We start from the raw sequence: 18,452 nt of genomic DNA on the forward strand, positions 1-18,452 counted from the left end.
GCTGGTGTGACCTCAGTGCCAAAAAATCAGCTGCACATTTGAGAATGCTGAAATCTTTGACAAGTCCCATCCCATAGGATTTCCATGCTCCTTTAGCCTAATTCAACTTTTTTGTAGGCCATCCAAGTCAAATAAGCAGTGTGAAATGTGCTGGAGTTTAAGCTTTAGCTGAGTGAGGAAACAAAATTAATTTCCTCATTGTTTTAATTATAGAGCAAAGACATTTGTTGTGAAGGGGCAGTCTGTAAGACAGATGTATTAATACAGATGCATCAATACAGTGAAGTCTTAACTCGGCACCTAAAAACAGGAAACAAAACCCCTTCTACACTGTAAATGTGAATCAACAGCCAAAAAATGTGTGTAAGAATATTACAACGTCATCTGTATAAAGAGACGTATGGACTTCAAACTGGACATTTATATTTATCAATATAATTAATCATTTAACAAGCAGCACAAACATTTTCAACCCTCCCATGTTAAAGCCTCACAAAAGTAAAACTATGTTAATGTGTGTCACATCTTGTTCCAATGGGCTGCTGACTCACCCAGTTACACCCTACAGTACTCGAGGTCCATGAACTTGTAACAGTGGCCCTTACAGAATGCGCAGTGCACAGGAATCGTAAAATAAAATCTCATAACCACACCCTTACCAGACCTGTCTTTCCAGAAGTGTCCTGCATCCAGCTCAGAGAAATGGCATGTTTGCCTATACACTCTTCCCTTGCCCTTCCTCCAAAAACACTGAAACACTCCCTTTTCTTCTATACCACAGATACTGACTGAGCTTTTGGTTACAAAATACAGAAAATGATTCCTCAGAAACTTGCACTACATAACAAACCATACATTCATACACCTGCAGGTCTAAAATGTTTACACCTGAGATTAAATATGACCTTAAACTGGAGTCCTTTTTATTAATTCATATAGATCCAGCAACTCTGAGATTGCATACCCCAAAAGATACACATCACAGGTTATTTTTCAAGTCTTGTAATTCTGATTCCCCAAGGATGTAGGTAAGGTATGGTGTATAGGTAAAGGTAATATCTTTGTTAGCCCGTCAGGGAAAAACAGCCAAGCTTTTACATACACAAATTATTTTCCAATGATGAAATAGAAGCACAAACCATCAGATCCAAACAGATTTTTAAAAAATCCTGAATCTATCCCAAACACACTGCAAAACCCTGACAGGCAGGCACAACATGGAATTTGCTGTAAGAGCACACAAAACACCTACCTCAACAACCGAAAGAAGGCCTTTAACTGCTGGGGACACTTCTCCAGTGAAACAGATCTCATCTTTGAGCAAGTCACCACGAAAACATACTGCAAGACAAGAGGAATTTCCTCCACCTTCAGTCATATACCCTGTCTGCCTTACGATATCATAGGCCTCAAATTATACGGCAAATCAGTAAATACTGCAGCCTCTAATGGATGGTTATAACTTGGAAGAAATAATGATTATCATCATCATTCACCACTCAACTACCTCCAGCTTCAGAAACTAACACCTTGTAGAACAGATTGAACCGGACCTTTCCAGAGCAACAGTCATAAGAAATACCTTGCCAAAACATTCCACAGCCATGGAAATCAATGCCCCTCCCTAGCCACTAAGAATCCCCAAACACAGAGCTCCTTAATGTGCTCCTCCATGCACTTCAATCAATGCACCATATGCCATCGGGTAAATTACCCAGAGGAAATTAAAGAGTATCAGGTTCAGCTTACTTGGGCAACTGAAAGAACAGAAAAAACCAGGGACCAGTGAGGTTACCCTTCTCTCATAGCCACTTCATCTCTGACCCTTGATCCCAAATCTTTACAAAGACAAGCTTAGAAAATAATTTAAGGAAAAAAAAATATCTCCAGTGCAGCTTAAAGGCTCTGGATTCAGATAACACAACAGGTAATTTCTCTAACCTCCACCCTCAGCGATGCCCTAAACTCCTACGGCAGTAAATTGTTCCTGTCCTTTTTCTCATGTCGGCCAACAACCTTGTCTCCCTCTGCCCTTGCTAACATGTCTCTCCAAAAGTAATAGTGACCTTTTCCTTAAGACTGCCTAATTGATTAACATGATCTATTTAAAACTAGAACAATGGCATTTTAACTTCCTTAAGAAGCAGCAAAGCTATAAGGAATGATAGCTCAGTCTTTTACGCTACAGGACACAGAAAGCAGTATATAAAACTAGCAGACATCAAGTTTGAAAGAGTCAAAGAGACTTTTCAGCATAAAACTTAAGGTTAAGCTGTGGCACTGCTTGCCATAAAACACTGTGGGCGCTAAAAGTGTATATGAATTCAAAAAAGCCTAAAGAAAATCCACTGAGGGCTATTAAATACAAAAAGCATCACCTTCTTCTCAGAGGCCCCGAGCCACACAAATTTGGATGCTGACAGAATGTATGGATTCTTTCCAGTGCACACTTGTTTTGTCCTTATCTTCTTCCTTAGGCTCCTACTTCACACGTAAGCGAAGACAGAATAAGAATACTGGAATAGGTGGACTCTTGGTCTGCTCCACAAAGGCCATTTTTACAACTTTAGTTGTTTTTCAGGATGGAAGGAGGTCACCTGTCTGAAGGCTTAATCGTTTTTTCCAGTTACTTCAGTTGTTCTAGTAAGATAAAGGTTAAGATAAAAGGAAAAATCTCGAGTTGTTTACTTTTTAAAGGCATTTGACAATTTTTTTTTTTTAAATTGTGAAAATAATCTTGGCATTTTCTAAGGTTACACCTTCCAAGAAGGTTAATGATTTTGTTTTATATTGCTGTTCAAGTATACCTGTATTACACTAAGCAAAATACCTGTTTAGCAGCTGCAGCAGGGCAGTTAGCACACCAAGAAGTGCATTTTGTCAATTCAAATACTAACAGACATCATTTAAAAGACATACAAAAGACAGTATGGGAATAGAAATTAAAGAAAATACAGAGAACTGTGTCATCATTTCAGGTCTGTCTTACATGGAAAAAAATAAAAGTTGTTACTAACAGAAAGCATCAGTAGTCTGCTCACACTGTAAAATGTTCATTTAATAGAACACATTTCCTCGTCGACAGCCTCAGAAGGAAGAAAATAGATTGGACAGTAACGCAAATAATCTTCTGTTCTATACACCAGTAAGGTGTGGTGAGAAAGCCTCTCCTGCCGCTTTCTTCACTGTATTTGTCCTGTGATATTGTCCTCTTCCTTCTTAGCTGGCCAGCCTTCACCTGTCAGGAGCACTACGTGCTTTTAGCTGGTCATGGACCTAGTATTTTAGAAGGGGCAGTGGGAAAGGTAATAAACACAATGGTCTTAAAAGCAGTTTCCCAAAAGAAATGGTGTTCGGGGGAGAAGAGGGAAACTTCCTAAACTGGTTCAATCACAAAATGATATCAGGATTGTTTGAACTAATACTGAACTAATACAAATACTAGATGCTGGTGTGTAAGGGGATGGGGAAGCAGAAGTCCAGACAACATGGAATAGAAGAATTACAGTAGTAAAACCAAAGCTATTTCTTTCCACTAGGCATTTATTCCAAGCAAAAATACTGTTTAATATAACATGAGACCACTGATGTACTTCTTTTGCTTGAACTACATATTATGTTGTAGATCAAAAGAGAGATTTAACAAAGTAATCACTGTTTGTGGTTGGAACACCATGATTAGATTTGGACCTTGTCTTTAATTAGAAGTCAACCTTTGCCTCAAGCCTCAGGAGATAGGAATGTCCACTATACTCAGAACAGATGACAAACCTCTCTTAACAACTCTACCAAGATTAAGATGTGGCAATGCGTACTTATAAAGACCATTCTTACATGCTTTCCACATTTAGGGTTGTGTGGTCTAATTTCAGTCCTCTGTAGCAAGGGACCTGCCCATGATCTGCCTTGGTTAGAGCCTCCAAGAGAACAGGCAACGTGACTATTTGTATCACGGAATCTTAGCTCTCTTCCTGAACCTGAGGTAGCTGGAAACACATGCAAAAGCAGCTCATCCTTGTCTATGCTAAGGGCTAGTAGTAGCTCAGTTGAGCCTGTGGTTTGTCACAGATGGCCAAAACTAGGACAAACCCCGTATGTAAACATGGCCTAAATTCAAATGGTGATACTTGCACTGAGCAAAATGCTGCTGAAATTTTGTAGCAAAATCAGAAATGTAATATGTCTCGCAAATGGCAGGATCAGGGCCTGAAGTATAGCTGTGCAAACTGCACAGCAAGCACTAGACAGGAATACAATAAGAAAGAAAAAACTATCAATGTGATAGTCCTCACTAGGAATATTTCTCCTCTGTGATGTAGTGAGGATGCAACTATAACATGCTTTGAAAGAGTTCTTGATCAACCGTTTCAATGTTCAACCTGCCAAATCAGATGCTACTTATGGTAAACAATTACCTATACTAGAATGATCTGCAGACACTAAAGGATAACTTACAACAAAATGACAAAGTAGGTGAGCAGTACAGAAGAAAAAAAAAAAAAGTGAAGCAGTAACAATCTCTCCTCTCTTGTGCACATCAGAGTAAGAGGCCATGGAAACCAACACAATATAACTGCAAATTGAGCTCTCCAACTCGAATTCCAGAGGTGACAGAAAATGTGGATACTGACTTGAGCCTAGAGAAAAACCTACACAAATCCTTAGGGAAACAAACCAAAGCTCAAATATCAGCTCCAACACTCTTAAAATATCAACATGAAATTCTTTCAGAGAGAACCAAACGACAACTAATACTTCTGAGCTGGAAGTTTACAACCTGCTGAGTCTGCCTCCCCAGCCCTGACACACATCCCGTGGGCTTCCCCTAGCAGTTCCTCCTACTTCTCGGTTTTATTTGAGTCTATTACAAATACCTCTGGAAAGAATTATCTTCCAGCCTTCTTTCCCATTCCCCAGATGTATTTCATGTGCTATTTGTCGTTGAAACCTCTTGGGGAAAAAATAATAATAATCATAAAGATGCAGAATTATAACTATGCCTGATTAATTTGGCCCATCGCATATTACTTACAAATAGAGAATTCCAGTTCACACCACAGCTTCCATTCACCTCTAAGCAGGGTTAAAAGACAAAGCCATACGGCTGTTTTAAAGAGAATTACTCCCATTTTATAGGAGAAAAGTGAAATCTTCTCAAAATGACCTTTAAAATGAAAGCTCCATTATTAAAAAAAACCCCTGCAATGTGTAATTGTGTGCTTCCTGGAACCACCTTTTCTAGAACTAAGGTCTGTCATGTTTTCTTATGCCCCAGACAATTCTCCACATGCCCAAGGAAACTAGCCTTGTGGCTGGATGGTCCTTGGTACCTTCTACAGGAGTATCCTCCAAAAGGTGATGGGACAGTGAAACTTGCACATGTACCCAAGATGCCTAAAGGAGCACTGAAATTCTTTCAGTGAAGGAGGAGGGTGAACCCTTTTCTCTTTATTTCTTCAACAACCATCTCATTCTCAGCACTATTTTCCATTATGAATTAGCATAAGCACTGGAGAGCAGCCCAGACAACGGAAGGAGTTGTTCAGGGCACCAAAGCAAACAGTCCTGCAAAATTCCCTTTACAGAAACCAGGAACAGAGTGCTCTTTTATTAAAACAAATCCCTCTTCTCTGCTTAGGAATAAGGAATCTGGAAGGCTGGCTAGGATGCGCCCTTCACAATAACTCTTTACTGCTGAGAGATGAACAGCCAAAAATCCCCAACGCAACAGTGATGAATTGGTGGCATTAAAACAAACACCCACAGCAACAGGCTCTAGATACTCACATGATCCGTAATTGCTAACAACTAAGCTGAACACACCTGCCATTTATTCCTCTGCTCTACCTGTGATTTTTTTCTTTTTTTCACATTTACATGTAAGTATAAACTGAGCAGGGAAAATTAACATTGCAAAAAATAAATTAAACATAACGATTTACTGCGGCAAATAAGTTGTCAAAGAAATATGTAGCTTATTCTGCTCTAGGGAGGCACATCTCTGACATGCACAGCACATGCTGCTGACCAGAGACACATGATAAACAAAAGAAAGACACATAAGCAGATTCCAGTCTCAAGTTTCACCAGTTTAAATCCACATTTAACCAGTGGAATTGCATCACGCTCTGAGTGACTGAGCCCAAAATTTAGCTCTCAAAATAAACAAAAAATGAGCCATATGATCCTACTTTCTGAATACCAACAACAAAAGTCATGATGCTGAGCCGCTGCTTCCAGCTCTGCCATTGATTTATTGTGCAACTTGCAAGAAATCACTCTGCCCTCCTCTGCTGAACCTGCTTGATCTGTAAAGTGGAGACACAGCTATTTTTTTTCCCTGGAGATCAGCTTTCTGATCCAACTACCCACATGAGCACTGATAACAGCCCAAAGGAGGGAGGAAGATTCTTCCTTCCGGAGCAGTGTCGGCTTAGCTCAGCTCAGGGCAATTATGAAACTGCACCCTGAGGGTTTGGGAAGGAGACTAGATTTCTGGAAAAACACTTTTTGTTACATTTATTTCTGAGTGTACAAAAGCAGGACTTTCCTCTTTCCCACATCCTAAAAGTAGGCTTAGACTAAGAATAACCTGCTACTTCCTAGCTTTAAAAATCCTAAAAGCTAAATATAAAGAATAAAAATGTAACAGTAAAACAAGTGTCATCCCTCAACATTCATCCTTTCTTCTACACAGAACCCTTCCCTTTCAGATGGAGTGTCAGCAATGTTCAAAGTCTCAAACTTCAGATCTGTATTACAGCCTGTAACACTGGCTGGGTGGGCAAAAACCTGAAATTATCCTCTGTGTGGAACAGCTGCACTGATGAGGTGACGCAGACATTGTCAGCAGACAATACAAGGCTTTTGAACAACGGCAATGAAAAACTGCATTTCAGGATACTTGTGGGAATGAATCTGGTCCTTATGTATATTGAGTAGTCCAGTGTTTGAACTAAAGAATTAGATTTAGACTGGTTCTCTTGACACTGTCTCCGACAGCATTATAATTTGGAAATCAAGTTAGTACAAGACAGATAAGGAGCCTGTAAGTGGGCTGAGAATAAGTGGGCTCAATCTCTCCTGAGAGTTTTTCAAGACTTGGCTAGAAAAAGACATCATAGGCCTGATTTAGTGTTAGCACCTTCCCACTATGAGCAAGATGTTCAACTACATGACCTGCAGAGGTCCCTTCCCATCAACATTCCCACCATTCTGTGACTTCTCAGTACAGAAGCAGCAGCAACAGCAGCAGAAGTCTCTCTGCCCATTCAACTAAGGCACAACAGAGAAGCAGAGGTCTTGGGTAGGGTTACAAGAGCACCTCTCACTCTTTTCAATGCCCAATTCCAGCACAGTACTCTGGATGTTAAATTTACCTAAAATACACAAAATCTGTTAAGTGGCCTAGAAAATTTGCAGTGAAATTACTTCTGAGAACAAAACAACTCAAGTTGTTACATGCATGAATGTCAGCAGCAATTTGTGAGGCTTCAAATTAAGAAGCCCAGGCTCCAGGGATTAGGAGCTAGCAAGATCTTTGCATCAGAAGGAAGGAGTCTCATATTAATTCCCATTCAGATACATAAAACTGGGATTATTAAATGACTGACCGCAGGCTGACTGTAATGGTCACAACATGGAAAAAATCCTGTTACTGTCTGTTTTCTCAAGACCTCAAAAGCATATTGATTTGTAAAAGCACATCGATTTAACTATAAAGTGAGGACAGTCCCACTACATTCTCAGGCCTGTGCCTTAAGACTCCCTTCATGCTCTGTTAAAGGCTTAAGATCTTAATTAAAAGGTATCTTCCAGGCTTCACAGATGATTTGGGAAAACACCTTATTAAGATATAGTCAGACCATTACTGTTATATTTATTAAACACAATTTCACAAGATCAACATTGTATAGCAGAGGAAACAGAAGCTTTCACTAATGGAATTCTGCTACATAAAAAAACCCTAACAAGATACAAAATACCATTCATAAAAATGATAGCTTGATTTATCAGATCCTCACCAAAGGGATCTGTAGCCCCTCTGATCAGCCACTTCAAGTGCTTCTTTGTAAAGGAACAAAAGAACAGTTGTGTCTATCTGTATTGTTGACTTGATGTATTTTAAATTAAAAAGCCCAGTTTAGTTCAATCAAATGAAGGCAACCAGCTGTAAAAGAACTTTAGCACATTAAAATCAGCAGGCAGAGTATGTGCCAATAAAATCTAGAATCTATTTCTAGAAATGAACTAATTATTTTCCTCCCCCTCCACATTTTGAGGGCAAGCTTTCACAGTATACTCCTAGATTTTAAAAATCAAAATCTCTTGGTAGACTCCAAGTGATTGATACGTTATTTAATCTCTCAATAAATTGCTGCAGTGTTTAGCTACCTTCATCCTCTTGTCTCCAAGGTCAAGGCAACCACAATGAATTATTGTATCACATTACAAGACTGTGTTTCAGTATTTTTTGATCCATAATCCTTACCCCAAAGGAAAAAAAAAAAAAAAAAAGGCTAATGAAATTAATCCAGTTCCTTCTATTAGCTTTGCTCATGTTCAGGGATTAACTGCGAATATGTGGATGCCTGAAACCTTCTCTTCTATTACTATCATATAGTTTTCAGTTTGAAAACATTTAGAAGCATAAAACTGAAGTGTCTACTTCTTTTGACCTAGTTGACCTGAGTTACAGCAGTGCATGACCTGAAGCTATCAGAGCAGACAGTGCACGACCTGACAGTAAAATCAAGACATAATGATAATTACAGACCACTGTTCCCAGTACAGACATATTTTTAATATTGTCTGAAATATGGCAATTGAAGGATGGTTAATATTAGGTCATGAAATAAAATGTCTCTTGATAAGAATTTAACATAGCAATAGTATTATCTGGATTCAGGGAACATCTGTTTTGATCTTACTAATGTGCTAATATTTAACAAAAAAAACGACTGTAGAGTGATACATGAAAAAGATATCCACAGGCCCCGTTCTGCTACTCCTCACTTTATCTAAACTCTCCTGTGTGGCAGATGGCTGCTAATTGCCAAAAGAGACAAAAGACAGTATATTAATGCACGTTTTGTAAGCATTATCTATCATCTGTTTCCCTCCTGTTAAACCATTACCTGTTTCGTTCGTCCACTCCCCAAATTTCCTCCCAGTGTCATGCTAGATCCCAGTATCACCACTCAGAATACTCCACCTTCCTGTAGCATTTCTGCTGTACTAAACATTTGATAGACTAGTAACAAAACCAGAATATTTGTCAGAGTTCCTGATACCGCTATAAATGTTTCACTCTGCATTATCTAAATGGCATCATCCTATAATAAAAGGAACTATATTAAAGACCATTTATATACTGTTCTATCTAGAATAGATTTTATATGCTTCTCATTGAAAATGAATTATGCCCGAGCTATGTTTTTAAATTATTCCTGTTTTATTGTATATGAACTCTTCATCTCTAATACTGCGAAGACTCAAACACAAGCTGATCTAGAAATACACAGACACAGAAACATAGAAGAACATAGTGAAAAAAAAAGAAAATAACATAGTGGGAAAAAAAGGACAAGCTTTAGACACTGGCAATCACAAGAAATATTGTTATGTGATCTTTTTATTAAGCTGATCGTGTTCCAGACTGAAATTTCACCTTACAGACCCTGAGGAGGACTTCTGGCTGGTGGTGTTTGGGCTTTTTTTTTGTCTCTTCTTATGCCAGTGTTCCACACATTAGTGATTAGACTGTACAGAGTTCTGGGCAATATCTCACCAGGGCTTTGTATGAAATAAAACTTCTACTTCTCTGTCTCTCTCTTGGAAATTTCTACACCCGCTACTTCATCTTAGGATACGTACCTTTCTTAAGGCTCATTGCATATGTCTTCATCTGGCCAGCTAGTATCCCCATGTCCACCTCCATTATTTTATAGTAATTTTAGTGAAGAAATTCCTGTTACTAGACACTAGACCTTGAGACCAAGTACAAAGGCCTGTAGGGTCATTTTTGTTCCACTTTAGATGATGAGAGGGATGCTCTATTGCACTTTTAAGATATGGATCCCACAACACGCAGCTTAAGGAAAAAGTAGACAAGATGCCTTGGAGTCATCGTATTTTGTCTTTCCCTTTTCATGAGCTGTCCCCAGAGAGGAAAGTGTCATGACTTGACTGTAGTAGCTCATCATAAAATGGCATAAGCCATGAAACTGTCCTCAATGGAACACAAACGGCTCTGAAATGCTGCCCATGTTACAAGAGAAGCATGCTTTATGCTTTAAGTCGTCCATACTTCAATATTTAGTTTTCCCTCAGTTCTTATAGCAAGGGGCTCTTGTCTTCATGCAGCTGCAGCTCTTTTCCCAGATATGATATGGCCAGACTGGGGATAAGAATCTCACCCAGCAATCTGTCACCACAGGATTATGCTTCCAGCTATAATGAGAGATGAACCACAGAGTGCAGCAGTATCAATTAGCAGAGTACATCACCTCAGTAAGGCAGGCTGCTCCTGCTCTAGCCTAGACGCAGCAGTGAGACATGCACAAAACCCATCACCCTTTAAACAATGGCTTTTCTTCCTCATAGCTCATCCCAAAAACCAGAACTATCATGACATGATGGCCAGTGAGATTGAGAAGAGAGCAGAAGATACATAGAGATGGTTAGAAAGCATATGCACTACTGAAAGGAATGAAAGACGATTGAAAGCGGCATATTTCTCAACATTATGAGCAACCCACATTAAACTGTTTATTTGTCTGTGCTTTCCAACGTGCAAATTCGGAACCTGTAACCCCAACAACGTAGGGCAGTGTTTTATTGTCAGGGCTGGTCCACATTTGAAATTCCAATTCCATTGAAAAAAATCTGAAGTATTACTTTGCTTTTGGTTCCAAATTAGAACTTCTAAAATACACTCCAGAGCAAAAAGGTACTGGTGGGAAGGACCAGCCAGAAGAAATGTGAACAGCCAGAAACTGTTTCAACCTTAAACAAAACATTTTGACAAAATTAGATTTCCTTTCGATAATGACTTGGATTTATTTGACATTATTGTAATATGACATGATCGAATAAAAGTTCAAACATGTAGACTGCAACTACATAATTTTAAGAAAAAAGCTAAGTATTTTTAATTATAAAATGAAATATAGTGATTGATGTTTTAAGTAGATACAAGCAATCAAAAACAAAGGCAATACTCCCCTGCAACTTAAACACACTGCTGGAAACAGCTACAGGACTGTTGCAGATATGGGAGGGAAGGGAAAAGCATCCTCTGTTCCATCTGATCACACGGCAGACACAACACATCAGCTGTGCTATTAGAAGAGGCTACAGTTCCCTCTGTTCTAGCTATAAAAGCTACCCCACTGTACTGTAAAACTGTAACAAAAAAGTCAGACTGTAAAAATCAAATGAAAAGGTCATGTCATGTCAGAAGGTTGGACACCAGGGGCATCCTTTGGAAATTCTTTTCACAAAGGAGTGGGAGAGCCAGAGTTAGCTGGTCTGCTCTATCACTTCACTTCATTAAAATCCCATTATCCACCACAGGATATGGACAGGATCCTATTCCCTGGTGGAGAATTGAGAGGGAGAGTTTGGAAATAAGGCAAAAAGAGATTTTTTAAAAAAACGAGAGGATAAGAAGGAGAACTACAGGGTAGTCAGAAGCTCAATGGAAAACGTGGCCTTGCAAATCAATAGCTTAGAGGTTCATGGCAATTCCTGATGAAAATTCTAAATAAACACAAAATGTTTGTGTGTTTTATTTAATACCTGTTCATTTGCTTCTCTCAGTTTTGAAACACTAGGTATGATAGGATCAGAGTTAATGGAATAAATAATAAAGTGTTGCTATTCTTGACTCAACCAAGAATTATTTTCCTTGCTACAGAAGCAAACAGTCCAAAGAAGCAAAAGTCATGAGGGATTCTTGTCTTAAACCACAGTTTTACCAAACCACCCTGTATGTGATACATAAAAAGCCTCTGGATTTCAAGTGCACACAAATACAGTGTAGTAAACTCTGTTAATTCTTTGGAAAATGTTTCCCATAAGGAATATAAAACAATTACCTTAAACATAAAGTTATTTTGGTATTTCATTACTGTTACCAAAACAGAGAAGTAGAAGAATGGCATTTTTATTTTTCTGGCTAATTTCCTAGTTCATCCCATAAAAGGAAAAAATTAAAGAAAAAAAAAGGGAAAGAAGGGAAGAATAAATACAGAAATATGGTTCTTACCCTGAAGAGCGGCAGTCTGGTTTATTTCTTTCAGAGCGATCTGTGAGAAAGGAGGCATAGGATCAGCACAAAAGTTGGATGTTCTTTAACAATACTAGTGCAGAAGTCTTAAAATAACTGTGACTAGCAAAACCAAAAGCTGATTCTGGTATAAAACTGTTTTTCTGCACTGGACTACTCTGCTTGAGACCAAGTAAAATTACTGCAAGTTTAACGTTTGTTAAAATTCCTCTACTCAAAACACAGTGTATTTAATGTTTTGTATTAATGCTTTGGAAGCTTCCCCTCCCTTTAGCTGAAATGAATAGGACTTTAGTTTAGGGTAAAAATAAGGGAGAGGGAAGAGGAAAAAAGAAAAACCACAGATTACTCAGCGCAAAAAAATCATTCCATGAATCACGGCTGGCAGAGTTCCCCTACAGGATGGGAGAAAAATCAGCACTTGGTTGCAGCAACATCTGCAAATACACTGAATCCAGTGCAGCCACATCATTAACTCTTCCACTTCTGAGTGTTCTAGATCCCGAATCATTCTGTGTTTTTAGAAAAGGTTTTGTTTATCCTGCATTTCAAGTGGCTTATCTGCACTAATGAGACTGACCCGCAAATAAAAATTTACACAGCACAACAATATCAACTCAGATAAACTTCTTTTGTTGAACAATTTATCAGCTGCTAAAGTCATCTCACATACATTTCTAAGTTTGCTTTGTTTATTTATTTTTGAAAGCTCCGATATGCAAAGGAAGTATAAAATACTTCTCCTAAGACTTAAGATTATCATACAAGCATTACAAAGTAATCACTGTGTTGTGTTATTAGTATTCACATATTATCAGTTATATTGTAAGTCCAGAATATCTCCTACTGCATGACTTTTGAACTACCTGAAAGAAATAATTGAGATTTGTGTCCTCCTAAAATACATATATCCTAAAATCAGAGAGGGTTTTAATAATTTACTACAGAAAGATCCACTATGCAATTAGAAATATATTCTTACACCTATATATCATCCCCACTGACCATGGTAATTTTGCTTCTGATTCCATCTATGTGTATTTTAAACAGAAAGCTATTTTTCCTGTGTTAGTAAACACTTTGCTGAAAAGCTTGTCTGTACAGAATAATAAGTCTTCCTAAAAAAATTTCATACTCAGAGATTGTATTTTTAACCTTAAAGCTCTGCATTTGAAAGAAAATTTGTTCTCTTGGTAGCATACATTTGTATAGTTTTCTCTCATATACAGAATAAATAAATACTTTCCTCTCAGAGTTTCATGTGCTCATTTGATTATGTTTTCATTAAAGCACTAAAAGAATTATTGCATGTCAACAGTACTCAAAGAAGTATCTAATGTTTTTTCCATCCACAGGTGATCCTATTGAGCTGTCATAGCCACACAGTGTATAATTTATTGTGTTCTGACTCACAGCAATCTCCATTTCCTCACACCGTGTGCTACTCTGTTAGCTAGAAACAGCACAGTATAGCTCAAACCAGAGTTGCAGCAGCAGTTCAAACACACACAGAAAGGCTCCTTCCATCCTTACAGTTTGTTCATGGAACCTCCTAACCTGTGAGCACTGAAAAAAATAAGGCAGGACTTCCTACAGAAACCTGCTTGCCATCTGTTGTTTGTTGTCAGTGTTCCCTGCAATGTATGCACCCACAATCAAACAGTATTCAGACAAAACCTCCCCACTTCTAAAAAGATCATGTGAATAAGCCAGTGAAAAGGAAAAAAAGGAGACAGAGCCCAGGTAAATGCAGCATCTGGGAGGTCTCCCCTGAGCCCACACCCGTTGGCAAATCCACCGCAGCCTGGCCACCCCGCTGCAATCTGCTCCTTCAGGAAGTCAATGCGATTCCCTTTTCCCTTTTGTTTTACTGAAATGTTGAAACAGGAAATATTAGCTTTGTTTTTACACATTTTATTTACTGCTCAACTTAGTGAAAGCACATCATCCACATGCATGCTGGTCTTACTAAAGTGAACAAAGGGAAATGTAATCCTACAAGCACGCACTTAGCATTTTAAAGTAGAAATAAAACTTCCACCTGCTTAAGGTTATTGTGAACTTAATCTTTTAAATTTGATTTAGTATCAAGCGCAACAAGAAACTCAAAGAGCTGAATCTTTCAAATTAGTGCTTAAATTTTGCAATTCTATATGCTCTTTTGGCATTACATAAAAGCACCAAGTCAAATAATGTCACACACCTCTAGAATTCTGAAAGACCAGAAGAAATAGACAAATCCTTTTTTTTTTTTTTTCCTCCCCACACACACATAAATATGTTGTTACATTTAAACACCCACACATGCAGATCCCATTCCTGCATTCCAAAGGCAAATCCTTGGCTTGCAAAAGTTGGGTCACAAAAGTCCATGCCCACAGCTGACTCCCTTTTACTCTATACATGTCACCTCAGCAAATGAGAGATCTCTTTGTAATCTTTTCCAACAGAAATAAGCAAGAAGACCATATATAGATGCAAAGACTTGAAAATCAAATCCTGCACTGCAGATCTTCCTCTCTATCAAAGACATAAATTGCTATAGAACATTAAGGGCCATTATGTCTTTCTAGCACAATACTGTACATCCTTTAATGCGAAACTCTGGAAGCCAAAACTGCATGTCAGATTAGAGCAAACACGGCATGTTTGCTGGACTAGCATGCACAATGAAGACACAAGGCAGCTTGCACCCCCGCACAGGAAATTTACAGGAAAAAATTCCATTTAAGTGACAGATACTACCTTCCAGACACAAGCTCCCACAGATGATACACCAGTACTGATCTCCCTTTCCTTGCATTGCTGAAGTAATACAATTCCTTACTGTGTATGTATAAATATAATAGCTGTAATCAAACAGGTTAGGAATTCCTAAGCAGCTAATACTCACAAACTAGAGAACTGGATAGCTTGATTCCAAGTTTATCTTGGCTAATGAACTGTTTGTGAAAATCAGCATAATCTCATCTCCCTAACCTGGCAGAGGAAACAGTGTGTAGTTTGGGCTTTGTGCTAACACAGCAGATCTGTTCTTGATTTACTGATAACTGCCCTAGATGTGGTGTGGTGCTATCACCTCTCTAATTTTCTACGGCAGATTTTTGCCAGGTAGTTCAGACAGCTCAGGTAGCACAGACATACACCACAGAGCCGGTTCTTCCACAGACAGAAAATTCTGCCTGTCCTCCAATCCACAATTCACACAGTCAGAGACATGCAGTCTTTCAGTCCATATGAATCGACCATCCCGCAACCTCCTGCAGTCCATACTTAAAGAGATTTTCTCTGTTTCATACTAGTATCTACTCTTTACAAAATCTTTGCTGTCCTTATACGAATACAGCTAGTACAAGAGAAACACATTATCCTTGTTCAGCAGAAGGGTACACTGCAAGAAAGCAGGGAGCTGGCAGGTGGAGCAGATGAGGTAGAAGAAGTCAGAGACTCCTGGCTGAGGTTGAAAAGACTGGTGCCAAGTTTTAAGCACTGCAGAAAAATCAAGGAAAACATCAGGACACAAAGATCTGTTATTCATACCACAACTGTTCCGCAAATCTAGTGTTTATTTACAAAATCGTGCTGTGTATATTTCATCAATAGCATGGACATGTTATGCCTTTTTTCAGCATTGGAAGATTGAGCAGCAGACAGAAAGGCTGTGTTCCAGTTGCTTTTAGAAAGGGTCAGGTTTCTTTAACTGGTGATTCTTTTTACCCTTCAAGCATGGGAAAATTATCTTCTTTGTTTGTTTGCTTTTAATATGATTTTTCTTCTCAAGGAAAATATAAACATAACCATCAGGAAAAAAATAACTGACTCAACATTATTTCAATTGCTCCACAAACTCAGAATAGCTTAAGTTTTTGCCAAAAAGACCACTAAAGCAGAAAATGATAGCTTTTAAGGCATTCACTCTTGTCTCTGGAAGAGAAGCAAAGAAAAGGAAAAAGGCAACTCACACCAAACAGAGCCATTGTTTTCCTCTGTTTATTTTGCAAGCTTCTTCAAAGTATCTTGTTGCTAAGAGTGACTTCAACTGAAAAGTGTGCTCTCACTAGAAAAAAATTTAAGTATAAACATGAAATGCTGTTGGAAAATGAGTGGAAAGTTAACACACATTCTGCTGCTTCAAACTTTTAAAACTACTGGGGAACTTCCAATGGAACTGCCTCCCAAGGCAGGTAACTTCGTGCTCTTAGTCCCATCCCACTGCTTGATCTCCCTTAAAAGCTGAATTGGCTGAAGGAAGCCAAGGTGGGACATGCCATTTCCATTTCTGGGAAATTCTGTGTTTTTCACCTTAATTATGGGTCTTGAACTGAGCCACCACCAGAGGGGGCAGGACATCATAACACTCTTCAAGAAGACTTGTAGTTAGAGCAACCAGCTGGCTCTTTTTAGCCTCTGAAGGCACAACAGCAGTTTCACAATGAAAAGCAGCAGGAGATGCTCATGACAATACTTCTGTAACAAGGTAAACCTCTAGATAAACCAAGCAATGGGAACAGTGGGCTCTTAAGCAGTGCTGGCAACACCAAAATACAAAATATACAGAGAAGTCATATTCTCAGAATAGGCAATTATTGAAAGAGGTTGTCACAACTGCCCTAACTGGAATGCATTAATTCCCAAAGAGCACACTTCTGTAAGCTCTCAGGCCTTAACAAACCTCCATGCTGAGACTGATGCAGCAGCTTTACAAGGCATCATGTAGAAATGCAATGGCTCCTACCATCATTGTGGCCAAGTGGTGCAACAGTCCCCATTAGCCACTTGCATCAGATCAAGAGCCCCAAAACTCCATTTCAAATTGCCAATGTAGACAGAGCCCTCACTCAAACTAAACTGCACATTTGCTAGGGAAAAAAAAAAAATCTGCATTTGTGCAGGATTTTCAGTGCTAGTTGCTCTGTTTGCACTGAGATAAGCAATAACTGCCATTGATATTGCAATCTTTTTGTCTTCCATTCTGTTAAGGCACACTGCAGCTCACGGCGACTCTTCCTTCTTTTTAGCACTTCTCTCAGGTAAGGAGTCAGAACAACGTAAATTAATTCCACTGTATATAATTGACTATAAATTTCACTCAATTTTATTACGAACTGCTATACAACAAATCCCATAAAACTGAACATTTATTCATGTATTTTAGTATTGTAACAGAAGTGTCCCTTATCAGTTGTTTAAGAGGCAGAAGGCTTAAGGAGAGATTAATGAGAGGGTTGGAAGAAACATTTTTCATTTAGTTTATGTATAGCTTTCCCTATACTCCAAAAGGCCATAAAAACAGAACACACTCAAAGTTTAAAATTGTAAAGGCAGACAGTTTTTATACTTGCTTTAAATTCTGCGGTATGCTGCTGAATTCCAGAGCAGTACATTGCAGGGAAAAAAAAAATACAGTATAATGTCCAAATGAGATGACACTAGTCTGTCAGTTTTAATACTAAACAGTAACTGAGTCTTGTAAGCACAAAACATTCCTACAGTTTTTTATACTTGGAGTAATGCTTTTTACCCCCACTCTTAAGCATGACTGATATATGGCTGGGGGAGGGGGACCCCAACACATAGCTAAGAATGCACTGAACCCCTATGGTTGCATATTTCACCTCAAAACCTACTGACAATCATAAAGCTTGTGATTATCCAAAGACCATATTCTTTAGCTTGCTAAAGAGATTAACAATAGTCACTTTTAAAGCCTTTCGTGCATTTGTACAATATGTAAGTGAAAAAAGAGTTTACTGGACCACAGAGGCGACATATGCCAGTACTACATTTGATGCCTATCTTTTTTTTGTGCTGCTGAATTTCCACCCCCTCGTTTTTGCTCCTATGTTACTCCCTCAGGAGTAACAGCAGGAGCAAACAGCAAACAGCAGGAGTGTGCATGCATCAGTGTGAACATACGTGCCAGCGTAAGAGTGGGGCTGATGTGGAAACAAGAGAGAAAGGAAACAGACTGTGGAAGCTCTCAGCACTTCTCTAAAAGGTCCGTGTTATAAGAACCTAGACCAAACTCAGCACCGGGAATGGGTCTTGTTCTCAGGCTGTGAATGATAAACAAAGTATATAAGCAATCAAATATATGCAGCATATGCATATGTTGCCACATTTGCACCTTTGTTTAAGAGGGAAATTTAGGATATATTTG

At 38.7% G+C, this 18,452-nt stretch overlaps 1 protein-coding gene across 3 annotated transcripts in view; it reads right to left on the reverse strand.

The window, feature by feature from the left end:
• The window catches only part of SH3D19 (SH3 domain containing 19), an 85,020-nt gene that overhangs the window by 53,301 nt on the left and 13,267 nt on the right, over positions 1–18,452 (reverse strand). For 2 of the 3 annotated variants that reach the window (XM_065633977.1, XM_065633976.1), the window contains exon 2: positions 12,272–12,311. In XM_065633977.1, the coding sequence (XP_065490049.1) occupies positions 12,272–12,311 (40 nt within the window). Of the gene's footprint in view, positions 1–12,271; positions 12,572–18,452 lie in introns of those variants that run through there. The other variant, XM_065633978.1, reaches the window with a different exon arrangement.

This window comes from Caloenas nicobarica, chromosome 4 (assembly GCF_036013445.1).
Source record: "Caloenas nicobarica isolate bCalNic1 chromosome 4, bCalNic1.hap1, whole genome shotgun sequence".
NCBI classification, from domain to species: Eukaryota; Metazoa; Chordata; class Aves; order Columbiformes; family Columbidae; genus Caloenas; species Caloenas nicobarica.